This window comes from Thamnophis sirtalis, unplaced genomic scaffold, assembly GCF_051295495.1.
Source record: "Thamnophis sirtalis isolate CommonGarterSnake01/CBP01778 unplaced genomic scaffold, rThaSir2_p1.2 scaffold_3, whole genome shotgun sequence".
NCBI lineage: Eukaryota > Metazoa > Chordata > Lepidosauria > Squamata > Natricidae > Thamnophis > Thamnophis sirtalis.
In genome coordinates this window covers 71,752,863-71,780,498 of record NW_028261383.1, presented here as the reverse complement: position 1 = coordinate 71,780,498, position 27,636 = coordinate 71,752,863, and the positions used below count along the sequence as shown (strand labels likewise).

Genomic DNA, 27,636 nt, shown 5'->3' with positions numbered 1-27,636 from the left:
TTCTTAACTTTCTAAGAGGTTCAGAAAACCGGTTGTTGGAAGAAATCTTCTTTTGTTTTTCTCCGCTTTACAGGGCTAATCCTGTCAGGAAGGCAGGAAGGAAACATTCTGGTGTTGTTTCTAGCTTAATCTTTATTGCCCTGCTTACAGAAATTGCCTCTCCGGTTAACCCTTATTACATTGTAACAGCTAAGGCAAAGCGCCCATTGACCTGAGTGATGTTGAGTTGGCCACGCCCACACAGTCACATGACCACTGAGCCACGCCCACCCAGCTGATCATTAGGGCAGAGAACTGGTTGTTAAATTATTTGAATCCCACTACTGGTGTGTCTGTGTGTGTGTTTGTGTGTGTGTGTGTGTGTGTGTGTGTGTGTGTGTACATATCTGTGTGCACCTTTGAGTCAGTGTTTACTCCTGATAGCTGCCTGGACAGGTCCTGAATTTTTTTGTGTGCAAGATTTCAGAAATAACTTGTCATTGCCTCCTTCTTAGGGCTCAGAGACAGTGACTGGCCCAGGGTCATGCAGATGATGCCTTGATGCCTAAAGACAAGAAGTCAGGGCCTCCCAATTTCCAAGCTGATGCCTTAACCACACTGTTTCTTTGTGCATTAATTCATATTGCAATGATAGAATACATAAGAGATCTAAGTTATATCTAAATATATGGCATTTCCTACATGGCATAGGAGTTTACTAATTTGCCTATCATGAGCACTTGGACAAAGATGTGGGGGACTGAATCCTAATTGATTCACATAAATCTTGTCTCCAAATCTTGCTGTATCCCTCAATTCCTGGGAAAAACTAACTTGGTTTGTTGGCATGAGCAATTTCACTTGGTGCCACTAATATACCAGATAAAATTGATGGATTTATTTGTACATACAGATAAATGTGTTCATGTGGGTATGGACACAAGCGTGCACAGAAACACATTCATAGAGGGGTCTATGAAAATTCACCATAGCCAACTCGCCACAGCCAATTTGCCGTGGCCAACTTGCTACAGGACAATTCGCGACAGCAAACTCACCACAGGACAATCTCTGCAGGACAAGAGTTACACTAATATTAAAGAAATAGTGGAATAGAATCACTAAAGAAAGGATACAAAAGGAGGGACAGAATGAAGCGTGAATGGCAAAAAAGAAAATGTTTTTTTAATCTATTTAAAATTATTAAATAGATTATTAAATTGTTCCACAATGAATTGTTCCACAATTGTCCTGCAGCAAGTTAGCCATGGTGAGTTGGCCATAGCAAGCTGGCCGTGGCAAGTTGTCCCATTTCGTTCACAAATATACGCAAACACACTCCCTATATACATATACAGTAGAACTTTGGGACACAAATGCTTCTGACCATGACCAAATCAGGTGGCGACCAAAAATTTCATATTTTTTTTGCATCTGGTCGTGAACAAATACTCGGGTGGCGATCAAACACAGCCATGGTGATTTTCCTTGCTGCGGCAATTTTCCCTTCTGCACCATTTTTTTTTGTATGCACATGTGCTGATTTTCTTGCTTTCGGTCACAACCAAGTCGGGTTGCAATTGAAGTCCTGGAATGGATGACGGTCATGATCAGAGGTTCCACTGTATATACATACATTCATACATACATATAAATGCAAGGTTGCAAATAATATAAATGGATGATTCAGAGGTATTTTTGAAGTGATAAAATAATAAAGAAAACCTGACATTAACAGTGATGTAGGATTGTGGTAATTTTCACAACAGTTTAATAATTTTTAAAAGTTAATATGAAATTTATGTGCATTTTATATATTTGTCTAAATACATGTGAATCTGTATATACATATTTATGTGTGGGTTTTCACAAATTCTGCAAGAGATTCATACGATATAAAGCATTTCTGTCTGCACCCATGTATGGTTGTGTACATTTTGTCTATTGTGTATTAAGGTTTATATATAAGATACACATTGTTATATTGATGCTTTATGAGAGAAATGCCACTGCAGCAAAACATGTACAGAATTCTCAACTCCATTTCCTCACAAACACATCAAACTGCTGTGATTTAGCTATTTCCAGAAGTAAATATTTGAAACTTGAAGTAGTTTGAGGCGTATTGAACGTTCTGGTATTTTTGTACAGGTTGAGGCCACCTGAAATTGCAAACATTGCAATGTTTGTGAAAGATAGAAGAACCAACTCAGTAGTATGCAAATGGAAACATGTTCTACTCACAAGTCGATCTGTACAAATGCAACTTGTGACTAAATTGAAAAGAAGTCTTTATGTCTTTGTTATTTAAATTAAAGCTCATTGGGATTTCAATGTGAAATCTGGTTCCTTTGGGTGAAATAGGAGACAGATGCAAGTTATGTAAGTGTTGGAATTGAAGAAAACGGCAGAGATAGCATGCTGCCTGTCTGTCTTCCAAAGTAAGACCTGCTATAGTAATTTACTAGGATGAAGGAGTTTTCTAAGCAAGATTTCTCTCTCTCTCTCTTTTTCTCTCAAGGATACGTAACACATTCTTCCTTATTTCAGGGCATCTTCATATTTTTCCTGGTGAAATATAAACCTTTGAAGTACAACAATGTATATATATACCCGGACTGGGGTTATGGTATTGGATGGATGATGGCTCTCTCCTCCATGGTCTGCATTCCTTTGGGGATCTGTGTACAACTCTGGAAAACAGAAGGAACCATCATGGAGGTGGTGCTTATTTTTATTATAAAGCAGTTTGATATAATAGACGAGCAGCAGTTCTAGGTAGAAGCCCAGGAAGAAAAATTAGGATATACATCTTTTTGAATTCTGAGTCTTTATCTTCCGTTGGTAGTACTGCAGAAGTAAGGACCTTCTGACTCCACACAGTGCCTATTATTGTGATAAAACAAATGCAGATGTCAGATGATAGCAGTCAATTTATTAACTTACCCTTCATTTAATTTATGGTGATACCTGTGTAAAAAAAAACCAAGAGACAACTTGGGAGGGTGCAAAATTGGACATTTTTGTTACCCAAATAACACGTTTACGTTACGTTACGTAACACGTTTAAATAATCACAAGCCTATTTAAGGACTTATTCCAGAGCATTCACTTGAGGGCCACAAATGAATAGCCTCTATTATATTGATTAAGCAGCATACAAACACTTGTTAGGGATGGTTTGTCAATTCACAAGCATAAGAAAAATATTTCATGAAACATTTTTAAACCAAAATGTGAAGGAGGGAGGGAAGAAATTGAAGTAACAAATGTCCTATATAGTAAGCCTCTAGTAATATTGGAATAGAATAAGAAAATGGCTTGAATAAATTACTAAATTACTAAACAGCAAATAGATTTTAAACCAGAATTATTTTTATTGGGAATACCTACAAGGAATTATGATAAAAAAAACACAATACTTAATTGTGAGCCGAGGTGGCGCAGTGGTTAGGGTGCAGTACTGCAGGCCACTTCAGCTGACTGTTATCTGCAGTTCAGCGGTTCAAATCTCACTGGCTCAAGGTTGACTCAGCCTTCCATCCTTCTGAGGTGGGTGAAATGAGGACCCAGACTGTGGGGGCAATATGCTGACCCTGTAAACTGCTTAGAGAGGGCTGAAAGCCCTATGAAGCGGTATATAAGACTAACTGCTATTGCTATTGCTAATTATACATATCATAATGGCAGCGAGAATAGCATATGCACAAAATTGGAATAATAATAATATACCAACAGAGGGGAATGTTATAATGAAAGTGTTAGAGTGTGCAGAGATGGACAAATTTACAAAAGAAATAAAAGAAAATGACGAAGCAGAATATTATATAGCATGGAACGAGTGGTACAAATGGCTAGCGGACAGGTGTAAAGCTTAAGGAAAGACTAAATGAAGAAGACACGGGATTTTGGAATTAACAATGTATAGGTAGCGATGAACAAACATGTATAAATGGAAAGAAGGATTGTAAAGACTGTATGTAATAGTATCATATGTATAGACAAAGAGAAACTGAAATAAGAGGTGGAAAGTACATTTACAATGGAGGTATACCGAGGTGGAAATGTTGTACAGAAGGAAATTGGAAATAAAATATTTTTTTCTTTTCATCTTTTTTAAAAAACTGTTCAATAAAATTTTTTTTAAAAAAGAAGTGGAAACTGTTAGCTGGTAAATATTTAGAACAGGTGAAGGTGTTGTTTTATGCACATCGTAGCAACAATATTTTTATCTTAAGTAATCTATTATGGAATGAATGGAGAACAAATTATTTCAAATTCACTTCCAAAGAGGTGCTTTCAAACATGCTTTGAACACATCACCTGACTGTACCTGTCACTACAGCTATCTAATCCTGGAAGGAGACATGATTGCTTTAATGAGGTATAGACTGGTGTGGCATTCATCCTCCCATGCTTTCTGATATATCTCTTCCAAATCAAATCTATGCATGCATGCATGCATGCATGCATGCATACATACATACATACATACATACATACATACATACATACATAAATATATACATAGTTTTAAGTTTGCAACATGCAACACCAAAATATATTATGATGTTAAAACTCTGATACTCAAGAACCTGTGCTTTAAAAGAGCAATATGTGTGAACTAGGTTTTATTGAGTTGGCATGACTATTAAGAGTGACAGAAATACTTAATGTTTTTTTTAATTTGCTTTCTATTTTCCAGAGATTCAGAAAACTGATTGTAGCTAGCCCAGATCTGAAAATGAGAGGAAAGATCAGAACTGGCTCATACGTTACTACAGCAAATGACTACGATGCCAAACTGAAAGGTGATGGCAACATTTCAGCCATTACAGAAAAAGAGACACATTTCTAAATGAACTATTATTATTATTTTTGTAAAAATGAAGACATAAATAAATGAACGAATCCTTCACTTAATTATAGAAAGCAGCTTGTTTTGCACAACTTTATTAACAAGTTAATTTTAAAGTGAACTTGTATAATTGTTTAAAAGTGATTTTTAAGTATTATATAAGTAACAATTATATATAAATATATATAAATATATATAAAAATGAAATAGAATTCTTTGTTAGTGATGACTTGTAATATTGTGATTCTGGTGTTTTTATAGCGCCTAGAAGGATCTGTATAATCTGTGGTAAAATGTTTACACTTTTTTAAGGCATGTGTTGTATAGTTACTACACCCTCTAATTTGTAAGCATGTCCAACCGTTTCAGCTTCTACTGTATGTATATAAAGGGAATCACAATGTCATTATTTTAGTATCTGTAAGGGTACTTTCTTCAGATATGTAGCTTTGTTTAACACCTAACTTCCTGAATTGGGGCCTGATCCAATACCATGGATGTTGATCTAAATCTTTCTGTGGAGCACCAGAGTTGTTTACTGGAGCACTGATAGCCTTCAGTCATGCTTGTGTATTGTATAAGTAAAGAAATGATACAAGCCTACCTTGGCCAGGCCAAACATTGACATTTGGCAAGCCTGTTTTCATGCTTTTCTGCTCAGCGCTTTGAATCCAATTTCTGCTTTGGACTTGTGTTGTTCTTGAATAACACACTCCACATCTCATGGAGTCATCTTGGAAGCTTTTGGAGTTTCAACGGCGGCCTCTTCAATGTATGTATTCTAATACGAGAGATCTAGCTCTGAGTCAGTGTGATGGATATAATGGTACATGTTATGGTTTCCCTTAGGATTACAGAATATATATTTTATTTATAAAAAGTAAATGAGGAAATGTATTCTTTAAACTTGTTTCTTTGGCCTGACCTACTTAACATACTTATAGAAAAGTGATGGAGACAAGTTGAATTATATTTTTCCTGAATTCTCATAGAAATTATTTTTATACATAAAAAAGCTATTAAGATGCTAGTGATATTAATAGAGTTTGATTTCCCAGGTGTTGGTGTATGGATTTTATTCTTCTTTGTTTGATCCTAATGATTACATAAACTATCTCAAGTGTTTTGCATTTGACTTTTGATTTGTTTTTAACAGAGAGACATGCACAGTTTATGCATGTGACATTGAAAGAAAGTCATAGTACAATGGTAGGAAATTATGTCTTCAGTTTTCTCCAACTTGGTAATACAAGATCTCTTCAGTCTGACATTCTTACAATGCCAATTAGCATGTTTATCAGCTGACCAGAGATTTGGGGAATTCTACTTGTGGCTTTTTTGGAGGAAACTGCTTAAATATGGCTTGTTTCATAAGTAGCTAGCAAAAGTTACTGTACTTGAAAAACTGATATATACGTAGATATAAGGCATTTAATAAATTCCTTAATTTTAATAAATCCCTATATTGTTTCTTGTGCTATAACACTAGGAAAAATCCACCAGTTATAACACAGTAGTTAAAATTATTTTAAAGGTTAATCTAAAAATAAATTTAAAAATAATTAAACCATATTAAGACACTATCAACTCTGGGGTCTGACATCATTTATTACAGATCAACTACTACAGGAAGCATTGATTTTATTTAAGTATTATTGAATTTTATCGGCATGGATGCTTATATTGCTGAGTTTAAACAATTAAAAACCAAAGCAGGAAACATTCAGACAGTTTCAGTTAAAAATCTTTAAATAGTATGTCACTTTAAAAAAACCTACAATGAATTATATGCTTCAGATGTTTTATTAGAAGAAATTCTGAAGAAGTGGGTGATGATACAAAGTGGGAAAGTTTCATACATACCAAAAAACATGTACTTTTAGTGCAGTAAAAGCATATTCATATATGCTCTATATTAGTCTTCATCTCTCCTGTCAAACCTATTGAAATAATTACATCTCATTATTCAAGGAAGAAGAAAGGTGCAATATAAAGAACCCTTTCATGCACCTTTGCAGTTTAATCCCTAACCACATAGGTTGTATAGATTCCAAATGAACCAAAAAAAGTCAGTCTCTACATCATATGCATGCTTTGATCTTTTGAATTATCTTGACAGCAATATGTGATAAATCTGTATTATTGACTTTTTATCTATTTATATTTTCTTCATAGACAATTTCCCATTGCTAGAATCTATGCATTGCCTTTTTCAAGTTATAGATGTGGTAAGTACCAGGCTTTTTTAAAAAAATAAACAAAACAAATCAAGTTGTTAATTTAGAAGGTAGTCTGTATTCTATGTTCCTGAATCTCCTCATGAGTCTCTATTATTACATGAATTACTAAAAGATACAAATCTGTAATTAAAAATTCTTTGGTTATCTATGGTTATTTATGGGAAGTAGTTAAATAATTAACTATTTATGTATAGGTATTTTCAAAAATGTGAAGTAATTGTCTCAAAAATTATTGCTGCCACATCTACTAATCACAATATAGTGTTGTTTTTTTTCAGGTAATGTAACCTGTCTTTAAAATTAAAGAAACCTTTAGACCAGTCCTATGCACAGATAAATTCCATTGTGTTTAAAAGGCCTTCCTATCTGGTAAACATGAAGAGGATCTGTTTTTCATTGTCTTGAGATGATTCGCTGATATGGATTGTCACATATAGAATGTTGCTTTCATACAGATGCCCCAACTCAAGAACTATTCTATGAATATGATTTCTATTTGCTGCTATTCACCAATAGCTTTACACACATTCATGTGGTTTGATATGGTCTAAAGCAATGTTTCTTATTTGTTGTCCTTGTTAATTTCCATATTTACTACTTAATCCATTCAATTCTTAGACTTATTTTTTAATGTATTGCTGGAAAATTGGTTACAATTTTCTAATTATGGAGGGGTTTTTCTGGGACAAAATGTGAAGATGATAAAGAGCAATGGCATTGTGATAACTTCTTGTGATGTGCAGTAGGAAACAATAATGCTCATTTTTGAAGTATATGCAGTATTATTCAAAAGTAAAGAAGAGATGAGATTTATGTACACTTTTACACAAAATTTTTATTTGGTATTCAAGGAAGCACAACATTTTGTTTGCTTACTTTTTAAAAAAATTAAAGAAAATGGGTAAATGTGTGGTTCTTGCTTTACTTAATCCACTGCGTACTTGGTACACTTCTAAATGGATAAATACCTGTATTTATCATGGCAACAATGCAAAAGCTGTTTGCTATATAGTATACCTGTAGAATTGCAGCGTTCTCTGAATGTCCTTAGTCTATTTACAGATATTATCACAGTATTCATCACAACAACAAAATAAAAAATGCTGCTTTAGAATTTGATTCTTGGATAGAATCAGGTTAATTCCATTTTAGCCAGCACTGATTGAACTCTTAGTATTAATCAATGGTTCATAAGTCCATGCCTTTTGGTCAATGTGGCAACATACAAGTCATTCTGATAAGGTGATGAGTATATGCTTATTAATATATTAACATAATATATCAAAAGAAGAGCAAGGCCTTTTTAAGTCTATCTCCATATATCATCCCTTTGTCACCCAATATTTACATAATATTCAAAATTATTAATGAAGGAGTACTATCTCAAGTAGCTTTAAGTGCAAAAACTAACCATGGATTCTTTGCAAATAAATGCCTGCAGTTAATATGTCGATGTGAGACATCAAAAAGGCATTGAATGAAGGCAATGAGGCAAGAATGTCCCTCTTACACATGTTAACTTACAAATTATTAAATGATGATTGTCCTTAGGAACATTAGGCAGTATGGTGGCCTAGAGGTGAGGATGCTTGCCTCCCACTCGGAAGGTTGAGAGTTCAATCCTAGGTAGCAACAGATGTGTCTCTGTCAGAATGCAAAGAGAAAATATGTGCTGTGAACCTCGTGTAGGCATCAGAAAGGGCATCTGGTCAGTAAACACTTAGCTCCATTCAGTCTCCCTGACCTCCCCCTACCGAAGCAAAAGATTACAGGGTCATAGTAAGATAAAAAAAATTGTCATGAATTAAAGTTGTTTTTAAAGATAAATGATTATACATTTCTTTCTTTAAAAAAATCAAAAACTGCATAAGAAGTGTTTTTTTCCTCTTTCTTACACAATTTGATTTTTAAAAATAAGTTTTAGAAACTATATGATAATTAACTAACTGGCTGGAAAACAATATGGGTAAACTATTTAGATAGTTGAATTACTTAATTCAAGTCTTGCAAGATAAGTCTTGCATTTATATTGATCACCTGAAAGTAGAATGATATCTTTTTAATGTTCTAGAAAACGGTTAATTCTTATTTGCAAACTATTTCCCCCTATATGTGCAGTTAATGTAGATGGTTTTCTAACATAATATGTAAGACTTCAAAGTGCTAATAGTAAATGCCAGGTCTGTCTGCAATAAGGTCACATTCATTCACAAATTGCTGTGACTTTCAGATTTGCAAGTTTGATGTTAGCCTTACCAGGTAGACTGAATAGGAAACACAACCAGATATGCTAATTCTACATTATTGTAAAACTACATAAACAAAGGCTTGAAAGTACCATTTTTCCACTATCACCTTTACAAATCAAGAATTTAGGGAAGTCACTTCCGAGTCTCTTGCTCCACATTCTATGTAGCTACTCTCTCTACTCTGATCATCTCTAGTATCTCTTCACCCCATCTCCCAAGGTCATTGACATATACCAATAGACATTTGTTGTTGTCAGTCATGGTATTTTTCTGGATTTTCTATAGTACCGCCTTTCCATGATTCTGTACCTTCCTCCAATTGGTAGTCAAGGCAAAGGAAAAGTTACTTATGGTCACTCACTGCTTAAGTGCCATAGAGGCCAATCCTATCTCCTCAAGTTTTTAACATTGACATGAAGCCATTGGATAATGTAGTTTTATCATACATACACCAATGGCAATCAACTCTAAGTCACCATCCTAGGCTGACTTAGAGACCCTTTCCTAGTGTCTAGGGCAGGGCTGTTAAACTCATCTGTCACAGCGTCATCACATGATGTAATAGAACTTTTTCCTCCTTTGCTAAATCGGGCGGGGCCAGCACATGACGCATCCGGGTATGGCAGTGGTGGGTTCCGGATCCCATTCCAACTGATACGGTGGGAAAGGGCCCAGCAGTGTCCACATGGACGCACACAGCACGCACGTGCATCTTAGCACCTCAGCAAGCCTCCGTAATGCTCCAGCTGCTCAACGGTCAGGCTCCGGTATGCCCGTACCAGGGCGTATTGCCTGCAACCCACCACTGGGGTGCAGGCCACAAGTTTTTAACACCCCTGGTCTAGAGGCTGTATGAATTTGGTAGGGATAAGACAAATGTATATTAAAAACTAATAAACTCAAATTTATACATTAGGATTTTGTGCCTTTAGTGGCTCTTTCTTTCTTTCTTTCTTTCTTTCTTTCTTTCTTTCTTTCTTTCTTTCTTTCTTTCTTTCTTTCTTTCTTTCTTCCTTCCTTCCTTCCTTCCTTCCTTCCTTCTTTCCTTCCTTTTCTTTCTTTCTTGTTTTTTTGATGGGAAGATTTCTGAAAGAGGAGACCTGAGGACCTTTGACTTTGAGGTCTAGATTCATAACTCCTGTTAAACCAGCAGAGGGAAATTGTGGCTGTAGATACTTTTGCCCAACTTCAACTGGTTCATCAGTTACCTGCAGCAGAGGATCTGGTTGTAGTGCCTCATGCTTTTGTCTTTTTACAAGACTGGACTACTACAATGTGCTATACAGTGGTATTGCTATTCAACTGCTTCAAAACTCTTTGAATTTGGTAGTACTTGATGCATTTTGATGTGAAAATATTGTCCTGGTATTCACATTTGTTTGTTACTCAATGTGCTGCAAAAGGAAGATAGCCACAGAGGGCAGACAGGAAGTTGGTCATGATGAGGAAAGGACATGGGGTGGTGGGGACAGCTACAGAAGGCAGAGAAGAAGCAGGCCATGCTGGGAAAGTCATGACATAGGAAAAGGAACACATAGGAAGTCCTTTCCGGCTGAAACAAAGGATCATGATAAGTCAGATGGTTTGGTACTCATTTTTTTTTACTACAGGTCATGCCTCCCAGAACCAATTAAGGACAAATACAGAGGTGCTACTGTATATGGGGCTGCCTATGCAATTTGTGCCTTCAAGTCAATCTTGGCCCCTGGCAACAAGTCCATACTGCCAAGATGCTTCAGAAATGGTTTGCTGTTGCCTTCTTCCTGGGGTTGAGAGAGAGTGACTATCCCAAGGTCACCTAGCAGGCTTTGTGCTTAAGATGGGGCTAGAGTTCATAGTCCTCTGGTTTTTAGCTTGGTGTTTGAACCTCTACATCAAACTGGCTCTCAGATTCAGTTAAGATCCTTAAATTTAAAGATTATCAGAAAACAACAATTGATTCAGAAGGTAGCACATGTATCACAACTGTATTTTGATTTCTATTTTTATCATCAGGTACATTTTAATGTTCTGGTTTTAAATGTCCCAAGCCCTTGTAGGTTGGCATCTAGTCATATCCTGGAACGTGTTTCCCAGCTCGAACTGTCCTGACCAACAAGATCATGTGGACAAAACCTACTGTTTCTCACTTGTAAGAAGTTGTGGGGCTACTACCAGGACATACTGCTTTTGGTTGTAACCTCAGGCTCCTGGAATAGCTTTCCCATAGACATCAGCTTCATCTCCCTGTCAATATTCAACAACCACTAAGAGATCTATGGAAATTTTCTGTAAAGCTTTTCCTTAGAATATGAATTACAACTTATGTTTTGTTCTCATTTCATGTCTTAAATGTTTTGAATATTTTTAAACCACCATGGAAGTTTTAAGGCTCCATTTCACTGTCAACTTCAGCAACATAAGATATATGGTGTTCATTTCCTAAAATTTCCCGGCATACTTGTTGAGGTTGAGAAACGGTGCTATATTTGTTATTCCTGTGACCATGAATGTTTTATACTTTTGCTGTAAAACATGATAAATCCCTTTGTTGAGATTGGCAACATACAAATTTAATAATATAGTATATATATATATATATATATATATATATATATATATATATATATATATATATATATATATATATATATATATATATATATATATATATATATATATATATATATATATATATATATAGTATATATTGATCTTGAGGGCAGAAATAAAACATTACTTTTCCCTTCTGAAAGCACCTTTATGCTTTATGAAATAATTTATCACCATTGCCTTCTCTTGTAAGTTCAAGTAGTTAAAAGAAAGAAATAATTGCCATGTATATGAACATGAAGTATATGAATATACATATGTATATGAAGAACTTTGGACTGTCTGCCAAGACTCTTTACTAGGATCTGGCCACTGCATGAGTATTATTCAGCATTTTAATATCCTGACCTTATCTAATTCCTCCATACAACTAGGATTATAGAAAGAGAGTTATTTTAGTTCTCTTGGCGTTTTGAATTGAAAAGAGCCATCTTCCAATTCTTTGGGAATACTTATCCCACTTCTATATCACAGCAAGAATAAAATAACAATGCAACATTTTGGAATTTCATTTCCTACAATATTCAGTTTGTACATATATTCTATGTGTAGAAGAACAGGATTTAATTCACAGACCAAATGAATTATGTTTTCCCATCATTTTTTTACTTGGAACTACAACAAATAAGCTAAGTCACTACATAGAAAATATGGAGTACTTAATACAAAATGGCTGAGCAACCATCTATCTCTGTACTTTGGATGAGTTAAGCAATATCTTTCTTATTATTATGGAGAATCTGAGTAGATATACTCTTTAGTGTGTAGAAGATTATGAAGATCATTATGGATTTTGTTATATAAATAGTGCCAAAGCATGGAATAAATCCTCTTTGTAGTTGCTATTTGTTTTCCATTGGCAGCAAAAGGCACTTCACTTGAAATGCAAATAGTCAATGGGGGACTAACTCCTTCCAATCCACCATACAATATGGTAAGCCACCATGAAAACCTGGGTATTAAGGAAAGCACAGAAATGTTTAAAAATGAAGAATAAATCATTGCAATGATCCCAAAAGCACCTAGATGCTTATGGTTCTTTACAGATGTCATGTATAAAACAGACAGTAGACAAACAGGTGATAGATTCTCACCCACCCACCCCCATCCCATCTTGAAATCAAGAATAGTGTTTGGTATAGAAAACAGGATTATCAATGCCTGAATCAAAATTGTATTAATATCAGCTGCAATGACAGTAGACACCACAGATGCTGGAAATTATACTGAATGGTATGAGGCAGTGGTGGGTTCCAGATGGTACGGGTGTACCGGTAGTAGCCGGCAGCAGTGGCCACCATACCGGTATGGTGGCTGGTTTGGCCCACCTGCCAGCCCACGTTCCTTACCAGTTTTTGAAGCAACCAACCAATTGCACAAGCGCACACACAGCATGCTGTGCCTGCGTGACCTCCGACAAGCAGCTGGGTGTCAGAGGGGAGATGGAATGCGCACAGGTGAACAGTGCGTGTGCACGACCAAGATGCCTGGCCCCGTGCGCACCATACTGGTAGCAACGAGGAGAGAAACCCACCACTGGTATGAGGTACTTTTTTAGGCAAGCACTGAAATCTTGCAATAAGACTGCAGTTCAAAGCATTTTGATATTTCCAGTATTGTGGCTTGCTGGCATTGCATATTTTATCGGCAAGAAATTTATCCATGGTTTGTTCAGTTAGATCTATTTTATGGATTTGTACAATACTAAAAAGTAAAGTAATGACACTAACCATATTCACAAAAGATGCTAGGATAAACTCTGATTGGCTTGTTTTTAGTTCAATGTATTGTGCAACCCGGTCAGTATAACTATCATTTAAAGAGATGTTACCAACAACTTCCTCACAAATTGATTCATGCTTTACTGGTGGCAGTTTTCCATTAATCATAAGAAGAGATTTTTGGGGGCAGAGATTAATAATAATGCCCTTTTAATCTATACCCCTTTCTTTTCTTAAAAAAAAAACCCTGTCTCTTTTTAAAATATGGCTACTATATGATTTGCTTTGTACTATATGCTGCTAGTGATAGCTTACAATAAAAGCAGCTATTTATCAACCAGAGGTGGGTTCCTACCAGTTATCACCTATTCGGTAGAACCGGTTCATCAAATCTACCGAACCGGTTAGAAGAGGTTCCACTAGTGGACCTGGAAAGCAGGCCTACAGAAGAGGTTCAAATTTTTTTTGAAACCCACCACTGGTCTTTGGATATAATTATTTTACACTATCATGCTCATATTTATAAAACTCAGTGCCTCTGTGAAAGGTAAGGATGATTACTGCGTTTGTGGTGCAATCAGAACATTGTGTGTGTTTAAGTTGTTTTACCGCAAACCAAAGATGCCTTTTAAAAAACAAGTTTACATCATATTCTTATACATGCCAGTGCTGTGTGTGAGGTAATTTAAGGTGGTTCTGACAAGTGTCGTTGGCATCTTCATATCCGGTCACATGGGTGGCAAGCCACTCCCACCCAGTCACATGGGCAGCAAGCCACTCCCACAAAGGAGGCCACACCCACAGAGTAGGTTCGAACAATTTTTGAAACCCACCACTGTTAGCCACCCTGCAGAAACAAACAAGCTATAGATGCAGAAAGTCCCAAAGAATAGTTTTAACTTGATGCCTTGGTGTGGATGTCATCTTAGTTCTCTTCTAGTCACAGCTCATCCACTACCACAGATGACATGGACTGGACCAAGAATGTGGCACGGATAAGAAAGACAGCTAAGTGAATCTGAGTGCTCTTTCTGGACTTAATGTATAGTTATGTAGATTCTGCCTGTTTAAAATAATATTTCATGATTAAACTATAATATAACCACGTTTAAAAGCAAGAATGTTATGTTATTTCACAGTCAAGACAAAGTTATATATTCCACACTTACAATGCATAGCTCTATGGATTGTAACATTTTTGGGCAAAAAATGCTTGAAGCAAACTTGACAAGTAAAACACAAAAATTTCCTCTGTCAAAATCAGTCTCAAACTGTATAAGTATGGCTGTACCTTCCACTACAATCCAGTTACTTTGTGGCAGCAAAGTAATCATTCATAAAGACTGTAGTTGATCTGTCTAAAGCTAGACTCATCCATTTCTTATAAACCTTACAGGCTTAAATTTGTCCATGTCATTTGCCCGTGGGAGGAGAACCATAGCTTGAGTGGAGAAAATAGGAGTGTAGAAATAAATAAGCAGGGTTATTTAACTGGTACGAAAGCCTCTCGGTCCAGCTGGATTCTTCCCTCAAACCCGACTGCCATCAGCATCCACTGCTATTGGAAAAAGAAGAACAATTAAAGATGTTTCTAGAAGTCTGTTCCACTTGATTCTTCCTTTCCTCCAGAGAGCCATTCAGCCTTAACCATTTTCCTGAAAAATTGCCATGCAGAAGTGGATGGTTGGGCTTAGGAAAGGGTGCCTCCCCTTTGACAGGTAGTCTTCACTCTTTATTGAGACATATTTTGAGATTTGGATACAGGAAGTCCATTCTCACAGTGAGTAATACTATGTCAGTTTCCATTAGTTCCTTTTATTTACATATAGTTCTTAATTTAGCCTTAGAGAAAAAGACTCACACTGTGCCAAGCACTACTTCAGCTTCAGTTACTAATATTTAGTTTGATTATCCCCTCAAGATTTGAAAGACAGAGCACATGCTATTTTTACTGATGCACTTGTATTTACATATTATATTTTTAAAAAGGACCAACTCTAAATGGAACAGGTTGCATCATTTCTACGGGAACTTGCTGGTGTCAGAAACAGCATCCTCAGGGATCAGTAAGATTCCACAAGCCCAGCGCAGCCGTCGGCCATCTCCTGTCCCCCATGATAGATTTTCCTGTTACACAATAAATATTAGACAATGGGATGCTGTTTCAATTTCCCACAACGCCTTTTAGGTATTATAGAAAAATCACTGTGTAAAATTAAAGTGGTATTTGCTTAATGTGAGCTCACTTCAGCATGACTGATGTCATCTGCTATTAACAAAGAGGTGACCTCACCACCCAATATTGAGAATAGATGGCAGTGACAGGACAGGACAAGCCCCATGTTTGCCATTTTTGCATTTAAAACTTGATTTTTAATTACAGCTAATTTAATAGATCCTGCTGTGCTATAGCTACTGCATATGCATTTAAGGCAACTCCAGTTGCACAACCCTGTCCAATGTGCAGGATTTTTTCCCCATAACTTAGCTGTAGCTAAGTTGACATTGTGTTAAAATAATTGCTAGTGCTCTTTCTGTGTTACCACACAGAAAATGGTTCTGAGTTTGGGAAAGCCATTTCCCCTGAAAATCTTCAAGCAGGATAACTTTTAGCACCTAAGGGATTTATTTTAGATAAGTTTGCTTCCAATCCTTCCGGCAGCAGATTGAGCCTAAATATTTATTTCTCTCCATCAAATAAGGAAAAGGAAAAGATTCCACCTTTAGTTTAGAAATGTTTTTACAGCTTGTCCTTATTACGAAACAGCGTGAAGGCAAATAATGATTTTGACCTCTGGAACAATACCCTTTATACACACATGCACGCATACGTACACACACGAACACACGTGGCCATGACTATTGGTCTTTAAAATGGCAGTAAAAACTTGGTGTTTTCCTCATGCTTTACAGCCAAGAATGATTGGAGTTCCCATATGGAGGGTAGTGTTGTAAAACGTGTGTGAGTGTGGGTTGTTGTTGTGAGGGATTGACACGCAGGAGCCATGTATGCAAGACAGATCTTTATTAGTACCAGATGACAAGCGATTCAAAGATTTCCCTGCAACTGTCAGGGTATTTATACTAGCCAGAAGCAACTGTCAAGCCCAACTGTCACGAGGCCAGCCAATCAGATGCTGTGCCTTGACCAACCAATTAGAATGCAACACAGGTTGTTGCTGGGTTATAACACTCCTTCCCCCCAGTTATTTGTATAATAACCAATCAATTGTACATTATACATTTGCCCTTCTGTGTTGTACAATTCATTCACATTTTTGTCTTCCAGTTTTACCATTTGCAATTGTGTTCTCTCCTTCCCCCCAGTCAACCTGATAACTGTAACCACTTGTAACCACTTTAATGTAATGCTTAACTTTGTAACAGAAGTAGAAATTTAGCAACTCTGTCCAGGAACATTCTGGGCTAGTAGCTTCAATTAGTTTAGTAAATTTCCTTACCCCCCAGTGCCTATTCACATTTTATTTCTTTATTTACATTTTTTTTCTATTTTTCCCTCACAATCCTGCGCATGCCCAATGAATTCCCCAGTCCAGGCTCGTTGAAGGCCTCGAGCAGTGTGGGAAGCAGGTTTGTATCTTAGGAGACAGGCAGGACAGGAGGATTTCAGGCCCTTGGAGGCAGCTAAGACAGGGGAACGACGGAAGGCCGAGGAGGCGTTGGGAGTCCGAGAAGGCAGGCTTCTCCTTCCCTTCGTTGAGGCGCGGAGCTGAGGCCAGGAGGCCGAGGAAGCAAGGCAGGAGACGGATGGCAGGGACACACTTCAGTCCTCCTCCTTCTTCCTCTCTCTCTCTCCTGGTCAGGCAGGCATCGCGGGGAGGAATTCGTGCCCTGGAGGCAGCGAAGTGGAGACAGGGGCTTTGAGATGCTTGCAGAGGCATCGCAGGGAGGAATTCGTGCCCTGGAAGCAGCGAAGTGGAGACAGGGCTTTGAGATGCTTGCAGCCTTCGTAGAACGGCCTCAGCAGAGGCAGCTGGAAACAGTTAGGTGCCTGGAAGGCAGGCGGGACAGGAAGGCAGGCGACAGGAAAGCAGGCCCTGGAGACCTTAGGCGCCGAAGGCTTGCAACGAGCGGCTTCGGCAGGAGTTGAGGCACGGCGGCAAGGCTCGCAGTGGGCGCAGGCAGCACGGCCCGGAGAACGGAGGCAGCGACAGGGCTTCTGGCTGTCCTGTGGCTCCTTACTAGTTGGCTGATGTTGTTAGGCTCTGCGGGAATCGCATATCAATCCCATCCTCGTCGCCAGTTGTTGTAAAACGTGTGTGTGTGTGGGTTGTTGTTGTGAGGGATTGACACGCAGGAGCCATGTATGCAAGACAGATCTTTATTAGTACCAGATGACAAGCGATTCAAAGATTTCCCTGCAACTGTCAGGGTATTTATACTAGCCAGAAGCAACTGTCAAGCCCAACTGTCACGAGGCCAGCCAATCAGATGCTGTGCCTTGACCAACCAATTAGAATGCAACACAGGTTGTTGCTGGGTTATAACAGGTAGTTTAAATGGAGTTCTTTATTTTGCTTTTTTGGGGGGGAAAGAGAGAGAAATAAGAGTCTCTTCAAGTGGGGATAGGGTGGAAGTCATGTAAAACCCCTACATGAGAAGCTTAGCATAATGTTACATCTGCATCTGTTTGTTCTGAAAATTTCAGGGAAAGTATAATCTATATACCAGCAATTTTCAATGAATTGTTTGTGGATCCCTGGAGGTTCCCCAGATCCTTTTATGTTGGTACATAAGGTGAAAACTATTTTTATAATAATTCTAAGGCATTATTTGATCTTTCAAGTGAAAATTATTACTTTGGAACATATGTATCCACTACTCTGAACTTGGCAGCTTCCCAATACTTAGACTTTTCTGGTGCAGTTGGCGATATTAACAAGTCATTTTTTTGTAATAAAATAGGTCAACATTTGATAAATAGCAGTAGACTTAGCAATAGCAGTAGACTTATATACCGCTTCATAGGCCTTTCAGGCCTCTCTAAGCGGTTTACAGAGAGTCAGCATATTGCCCCCAACAATCTGGGTCCTCATTTTACCCACCTCGGAAGGATGGAAGGCTGAGTCAACCCTGAGCCGGTGAGATTTGAACCGCTGACCTGCTGATCTAGCAGTAGCCTGCAGTGCTGCATTTAACCACTGCGCCACCTTGGCTCTTATCTGCATTAACTCAGTGAACCAATGTTTTCCAAATGATCAATGCACAATGTTACAAAATCATGGACCATCCATTCAAAGTGCAGAAAAATCAAAACTCCGTTAATATAATATCAGATTCCATATTTAAGAAACCATTTTTATATTGATGTAGTTTTTCTAAAAATAAATCCATGATTATCTAAAAAGATTGTTCAAATATTCTTCTCTTTTCCAACTTCATTATCTGCGTGGGGCCAGATTTTCTTCATATTCTTCAACCAAAACAATATACAACAGACCAAATGCAAAAAAAATAAAAAAATCTAATACCATAACTACTGATAAGATACCGCCAACATTATCTGAATAATTTTTGCTTCTAACAATCATAGTTTTGATCCAGTCAAATGCTGTTATGGGTTTTTATTTTCCTTCTTTCTTCCCATTTGTAAAGTTGCTTCAAGACTTTAGCAATCCTATTTTATAACTTGATCAGGAAGTTATTATCCAAATCATTATCATGGCTTGTTATTTGTATTTCACTTTCATTTCTATCTTGTACTCCAAAATCCCTTTATTTATTTTTTTCATAAATCCGCATAAGCTTTCACCTCTTCATCTTGTAGGTCTTAAAAGAATTTTCTTTGACAACTTTCTTTTCTTCTTTAGTAAATAATACATACATATAAATAAATATTTTTGCCATTGCATCATTGTAAGTCTCTGTCCTCATTCTTCAATATGTCTTCCGATTTCATAGCATTTCATAGCATTTCTCTTACACACACACACACACACACACACACACAACACATACATACATAACACATACATACATATATATATATATATATATATATACACACATACATACATATATATATATATATATATATACACAGACACAGACACAGACACACACATATACATACCATACACACACACACACACACACACACACACACACACACACACACACACACACACACACACACACACAGGACTTCTCATATAGAAATGCATAATTTGTGAACCCAAAAAATGTGTATGAATTCAATAGTGCCAGTGGCTTAAAAAGTTAATAAAATATTTAATAACTTGTGGTTTGTTCCTGAATTAGAACAAAGGATGTTCTTATTAGTTAACCCTTGATACAAATAGCAGTAGTTCTGCTAAAATGTGTGATCATAATATTGTGATATGGTGATGTCTTTTGTTTTATTTATTTTTCTTTTGGTAAAAGTTATGCTTTTTACTCTGTGATTCTCCTTATAAACTTAGCATCCTAGATATGTTTTTGGACTAAACCTTCTCTATTATTTTGGAATTATAATTTAAGTATATCTAGAAAACTCTAAATAAGAGAGGCCTGCCTATTTCTTTAGATTAATAATGGCTTGTTTCCTTTTGAAGATTGAAGAAATGCAATGGTAATTCAATTCTTATATTTCACTTTAGACTTTGAACTTACATAGTTTAATCAATTGGTCAGTCGGGTTAAATGCTTATCTGGCCTGGGTTAGTCATAACACTTTTTCCAACTGAAAAGAAAATTCAGTCAATTTAAATAATGGTTGTCAAATGCCATAATGCAATTGCATTCATGACTTCTTTGCAATCAGCCAAACCATTAATACTGCATAAGTTATTTACCACTCAAATAAACATCCTTGTCCATAGTTGAGTATCTTCAAATACATAGAAAAATCCAGTAACTCCACATAAGCAATAATTCTTTATTCTGATATAAAAGATTAATCAATGTATGTGAAATATACCTAGCCTAATAAAGATTATTAAAAAAATACAACCAAAAGTTAAAATAATTGCAAAAGAAATCTAGTTTTTAAGAAATCAGATTTTTTTCATTCTAAATTGTCAGCCTCACCTTATTATAGGTCAATTTGGGTAAATTGCTCTGGCTATTACAAATCCTTCACCTTTGTGGGGTCTGCAAAATCATTGTAAGATTGCTAAGTCCACAGAGAAACCAAGAGCCATGGTCCCTGTTCAATCAAGTAGTTGTCAAATATAATTTGTATGCCAATGCATGTTAAGACATAGAAATAAGTAAGATACCTCAGCACACAGCTCCAAACTAAAGTCTGTTCCTCCCCAAATTATACAGCCATTCTTCCATGGAGTCTTTCCTCTAACATAGAACTGTATCTGGCTAAATATTTTGCATAAGATGCTTTCAGGCATCCTTTTCCCATGCCAATAATAATTGTAGAAGTCCCTGTACTGGGACATCTTTGTCAGTGGTGACTTGTGCAGTCATCATTTTGTATTTAGATTACTGCAATGCACTTTTCGAGGATTGCCTTTGAAACAGAGGTCGACTGCACTTACAACCAGTTCGCTGATTGTGAGCATGTGCTTCTACCTCTTTGGGCCAGAAATGAAGCTTCAAACATGCAGCTAATCAACTGAGGCAGCTCCGATGAGTACAGCAGGCATGGCACGGAACTCAGCTGGGCAGTGGGCAGGGGGAATGACCGAAAAAGTTAGTTATAAATGGATAGAATAGCTCACGGGCGGGTGGGCAGGCCCAGCCAGTGATCACAACTGATTTGCCTGAACCAGTCCGACCAGGCAGCAGCCCAACACTGCTTTGAAGGCAATTGGGTTGTTGATGGGTTCAAAATGACTGCCCCAACTGCATATGGTAGGGAGTAGGCTATTTGCTGAAATGATTGCACTGATTATCAATTGACTTCTAAAGATTATTCAATCCACCGGAATTCCCATGTTTTTCGGAGTATAAGACTCACCTTTTTCCTTCAAAAAAGAGGCTGAAAATCTGGGTGCGTCTTATAGACTGAATACAGCATTTTTTGCCTCCCGAAACCCCACCAACTTCACCAAAATAGCTGTGTAGAGCCTGCAGAAGGCTTTCAGAGAGCTCCTGGGGGTTGGGGAAGACAGAAATGAGTGAAAAATGCGTCTTTTTTGCTCAATTTTGCCCCTCCCCCCAGCTCCCAGCAGTACTCTATAATTCTCCTAAAGGCTATGCATGCAATTTTTTTGACAAAAAACGGGCCTGTTTTTTGCTCATTTGGGGGGCACCCTCTAGGAGCACTCTGCAAGCCCCCTAAAGGCTATTCATGCCTTTTTGGGGAAAAAATCGGCCCATTTTCGCGAAAAACAGGCTATTTTTGGGAGATTTGCAGAGTTCAAAAACTCTTATGAGAATCCCATAGACATCTGGATCTTCACTGTGAGAAATGACATTATGGACTAAAATTGAACATAACCAAGCCACAGGCTCCCTCATGTCTCTGAGTCCATAAGTCCAGAAACAAGCAGTAACATTAACAAAGTTAAGCACTATAAATATTTCCCTTAAATTTTCAAAAAATGAAAGTTCAAAACCAAATAAGGTTTTAAATTTGGGGTCAAATTTTCAAATACTGAATATGCACAATGCTTTATTATCCTTTACAAATATATTTTCTATTGGAGACACGAACGAATCTGAGTTTTGTACAAGTTTCACTTGAAAAGGCAATTGCAGTACAGATTTTAAATACAGAGTTTGATCTGCAATTATAAACGGCCCGTGTATAATTACTCTCCCTAAACAACTGCCTAACAGAGGAGCTATTTAAAGTTATACATCAACTTAGCATTTTTCTTGACAAGGTTGTATTCTGATTCTGACATGCAGATTGACAATGTTATGGCATTTTGAATGTTCCAGCCACATTAATGATGTGCTCCTATTTACAAATGCTATTTTTTTTCAACAACAGACACCGACTCATAACAAAGCAAGGAAAAATCTGGTAGTTTTCTGTATCCTGTAACTTGACTGGCTCATCAGGCTTGCTTTATGTAGACATATATTTTGGATCTAGTGTGTGGCATTTTAGAGAATGCAACAAAATTATTTTGAGAAAGGCTTTCAAGGGAAACACAAAAGGATGTACATTTGGAATAAATAGCATAATTAACCTCTAGTTACAACCTTCACATTTCTGTGAATAGGGGATTGGTTTCCTTTTGGAAATAAATAAATTATGTATGTATGTATGTATGTATGTATGTATGTATGTATGTATGTATGTATGTATGTATGCCATGTTAAATTTTATAATGCTTGCTTTATTTTTAAATCCATAGTGAAAAACTTTTTATACATGTAATTATCTAAACAGATGAATATACCTGATGCTTTTTTTGCCACAAAATTTTCCTTCTTTTTTATTATTATTTTCCTTCCTTCCTTAAAATGTATTCCTTCCTATGCACGCAGACAGGTCCAAAGCAAGAGGATGAGAAACAGTCAAACCTGTTAACCCTCCTGTACAATTCCACCTCATATAAGGTATACAACTTTTGTTGGTACACATGCTTTGCATAGCATGCTGAATGCCAGAAACTAATTTGGGTGGAACACGGGACATTTGTATGGTTCAAACAATATTTCACTTATTAGACATGATAGCAGTGTTCCAATAGCTCAGGTGCTGCCACAAAGAAGAGGGAGTCAAACTATTCTACAAAGCACCTGAAAGCAAGACAAGAAGCAATGAGTGGAAACTCATCAAGGAGAGAAGCAACTTAGACCTCAGGAGAAATTTCCTGACAGAACAACTAATCAGTGGAACAACTTGCCTCCAGGAGTTGTGAATGCTCCAACATTGGAGGTTTTTAAGTAGATGTTGGATATCCATTTGTCTGAAGTGGTGTAGGGTTTCCTGCCTAAGTAGGGGGTTGGACTAGAAGATCTCCAAGGTCCCTTCAAATTCTGTTATTCTATTCTATTCTATTCTATTCTATTCTATTCTATTCTATTCTATTCTATTCTATTCTAATACACCTCCCAAATCCTCAAAACGGCAACAAAGCAAAGCAAAATGTCCCTGCCCATTCTGGGTGGTTCTGGGGCTCTTGGGCTGCCTGTGGTTCATGAATTTTGCAACTTGTCATATAGACATCAACATTTTATTGTAGATATTTTGTTTTTCTAATTATTATTGGTCTCATGCAAACCTTGGATAATGTCTTGCCCTTTTCTGTGATTTGACCATTTGGCAGCATTTTCATTATCGGGAAGGTTGTGGAGAAGGTGGTGGCCTTTCAGCTTCGACGGGCCTTGGAGGAAGCTAGCTATCTTGACCCCTTCCAGTCCGGCTTCAGACCTGGTTACAGCACAGAAACCGCTTTGGTCGCATTGACCGATGATCTCTGGAGGGCCAGAGATGGAGGCTATGCGTCCATCCTGGTTCTCCTTGACCTCTCAGCGGCTTTCGATACCATCGACCATGGTATCCTTCTGCGACGACTGCGGGAGGTGGGAGTGGGAGGCACTGTTCTGCGGTGGTTCTCCTCCTACCTCTCGGACAGGTCGCAGTCGGTGTTAGTCGGGGGGCAGAGATCGTCCCTGAGGCCCCTAACATGTGGGGTACCCCAGGGTTCGGTCTTATCCCCCCTACTATTTAACATATACATGAAACCGCTGGGCGAGATCATTCGGAGGCACGGGATAAAATACCACCAATATGCGGACGATACGCAATTGTATCTGTCCGCCCCGTGCCAACTCAATGAAGCGGTGGACGTGATGAACCAGGGTCTGGAGGCCGTTAAGAACTGGATGAGTGCTAACAAACTGGTGCTCAACCCGGATAAAACCGAGTGGCTGTTGTGTTTCCCCCCCAATAATTTGGCTAATACACCAACGCTTAGGCTGGGGGGTCAAATTTTATACCCCTCAGATAGGGTCCGCAACTTAGGAGTCCTCCTGGATCCACAGCTGACTTTTGACCACCAGCTGTCAGCTGTGACCAGGGGGGCATTTGCCCAGGTTCGCCTGGTCCGCCAGTTGCGGCCCTACCTAGATCGGGGGGCCCTCACAACAGTCACTCGAGCCCTGGTGATCTCTAGACTGGAATACTGCAATGGGCTCTACATGGGGTTGCCCCTGAAGTGCATCCGGCGACTACAGCTAGTCCAGAATGCGGCCGCACGAGTGATAGTGGGCGCACCTCGGTTCGCCCACGTTACACCTGTCCTCCGCGAGCTGCACTGGCTACCTGTTGGTCTCCGGGTGCGCTTCAGGATACGAATGACCACCTTTAAAGCACTCCATGGTAGTGGATCTGGGTACTTGAGAGACCGCCTTCTGCCGATTACCTCCCTAAATCGACCAATTAGATCGCACAGACTAGGCCTCCTCCGAATTCCATCAGCCAGTCAATGCCGACTGGCGACTACACGGAGGAGAGCCTTCTCTGCTGCTGCCCCGGCCCTATGGAACGAGCTCCCCATGGAGATCCGCACCCTCACCACGATCCAGACCTTCCGCGCAGCCCTCAAGATCTGGCTCTCCCAGCAGGCCTGGGAATAGGTTTCCAATTACCCGCCCGAGTGTTTGATTGCTGAATGAAAGTTGTGTTTTATTATTTTTCTTTTGCTCACCAATTGTTTTGTTTTGACCTTGCACCTCCCCTCCCCTGTGGTTGTAAGCCGCCCTGAGTCCCCTCAGGGAAAAGGGCGGCATATAAATCCCAATAAAACCTCAAAACCTCAAACCTCAATGGAAAAGAAAAGCAACCAAAGCATCTCCATGGACTCTACACAGAAGAGAGGAGGAAATATTTGTTTTTAATTATACTGAGGTATAAAGAGCCCCTTCAATGCTCTACAATATGAATGAAGTCTACAGTACTTACTTATTCTCAATAAATGTCATCCCCTCACTTTAACAAGGATGAAGCACCTACATTTTCTGTTATTTTTTCAGGTAACAACAGGAAAAAAAACACAAAACCACAACATTATTTTTAAATTCATAACTGTGCAAGCATTGCACCCATCATGACATTGTAATTTTTTTTTTTACATTAACAGAATAATAGAGTTGGAAGGGCCCTTGGAGGCTTTCTAGTGCAACCCCCTATGCCATTTTAGACAAATGATTGTCCAATTTCTTCTTAAAAACTTCCAGTGTTGGAGCATTCACAACTCCTCAGTATATAGGTCTAAGTGCTATTGCTATTGCTAATATGTTATCATGCTGGTAACATTATTCAATAGTTACAACAAAGAATTTTTTTTGACTGACAGTTCTTTTACTGTCGATAGTCAAAAAAGCAGAAGCTATCCATTACAAAAGCAGGCGAGAGGCTCATGCAATTGTGCAATTGGGTCAGCAGGGAGCCGCAGGACAGGGGCCAAAGTCCATTAAAACTTTGGCCCCTGTCCTAATAGGGAATCTCAGTGTACGTGCATCCCACATTCCTTTATTTAATTTAATTTTTCCCACTTTGCTTTACGCCTTAGAAATGGTGCCTCTTGGCTTCTGTAGCTCTGCCCACCAACCTCCATCACTTGGAGCGAGCTGCTTTCCCAGCATCCTCTGTGCTGTGCACGTCTCTCCCCCTCCTCGCCTCCATTCCAGCTCCTACTTTCCACACACATACCTCTCCTTCCGCCGTGTGGGGAACCCAAGCCGCTCCATCCCTTCAGGCTGCCTTCTTGCCAGCCTCTCCGTGGGAGGCTCCTTGGCAACCCCCGTGAAAAGGTCATTCAACCCCAAAAGGGGTCGCAACCCACAGGTTGAGATCCGCTGTTGTAGTGAGAGAAAATTCTTGGGAACTTAGGGAGCTTATAATTCATATAAGTGGGTAATATTTGACCATTACAACTTTCCATTCAACCAGTGACCTCAATATGAAAAGCAATGGGTTTCATTACTACAATCATTTCAGGAAAATCAATAAACTATTCAGGATAATATGCATTGATCTGCTGTCTTGATAAATGTCAGAAGGCTGTTTAATAGGCACCTGATTGCTTCATTTCTTAAAATTTAACCATCTGGCTTAGCTATTTATTTAACATCAAATAAATAGCTTGCTGCTGAATCAACAAATATTTCTTTCTTTCTAAAAACATAAAATTAGAAGCAGAACATCAAACAGCTTAGGGCCCAGAAGAAGTTGTATAATAAAATACTCTGCCAAATTCAATCACTTTTAGGTCCTCCTGCAAATGTGTTTTAAATTGAGATAGGAATAAAGTCTATGTGAAAATAAAAGTGGGAAATAAAGAATTATTTTACACATAATTTAAAATATAACTGGTGCAGGGGTGGGTTGCTAATCCCGCTCCAACCAGTTCGGTTGGAACAGGGCCGGCGGTGTCCTCGTGCATGCGCGCAGTTCACGCATGCGTCTTAGCGCCTGTGCAATGCTCCAGCTGCTCGCGGAGACTCGCGCAGGCGCTGTATGTGCCATCCAGCTGCCCGCGGAGAATCGCGCAGGTGCTGTATGTGCCATGTGCCTGCGTGGAAGCGCAGAAGCCTTCAAAGACCGGTAAGGAGTGCGGGCGGGCGGGGGGGGGCCTTCACCATTCCCGGAAGTTACTTACTTCCGGGTTTGCCGACCAACCAGTTCACAGGGACCGCCGCGAACCGGTTGAAACCCACCCCTGAATTGGTGGCAATTTTAAGGAAGGTGAATCCTAAACTTATGACCACAACTGAGCCCAAAATTTCTGTTGCTAAGCGAGACAGTTCTGAAGTGAAATTTGTCCCATTTTTACAACTTTCCTTACCGCAGTTGTTAAGTGAATCACTACAATTGTTAACTTAGTAGCCAAGTTGTTAAGTGAATCTGGATTTCTCATTGCCTTTGCTTGTCAGAAGATCACAAAAGTTCATCACATGACCCCAGGGAATTGCAACCATCATAAATTTAGTGTAAATGAATTATGATCTCATTACCACAGACGTGTTACAAAGATTTTAAATATGAAAAATGGTCAGAGTCACTTTTTTCAGTGCCGTTGTAACTTGAACAGTCACTAAATGAACTGTAAGTTTAG

The 27,636-nt window shown here is 38.4% G+C and overlaps 1 protein-coding gene across 2 annotated transcripts in view; it reads left to right on the top strand.

The window, feature by feature from the left end:
* The window catches only part of SLC6A11 (solute carrier family 6 member 11), a 104,189-nt gene extending 96,206 nt beyond the window's left edge, over positions 1-7,983 (top strand). Inside the window, exons 14-17 of one of the 2 annotated variants that reach the window (XR_015695905.1) lie at positions 2,530-2,700; positions 4,685-5,609; positions 7,013-7,065; positions 7,356-7,983. Coding sequence is in view for 1 of the 2 variants with exons in the window: in XM_087709117.1 (XP_087565243.1) it covers positions 2,530-2,700; positions 4,685-4,837 (324 nt within the window). In the remaining variant the exon portion in view is untranslated. Of the gene's footprint in view, positions 1-2,529; positions 2,701-4,684; positions 5,958-7,012; positions 7,066-7,355 lie in introns of those variants that run through there. The other variant, XM_087709117.1, reaches the window with a different exon arrangement.
* Positions 7,984-27,636: the final 19,653 nt, after the last annotated feature.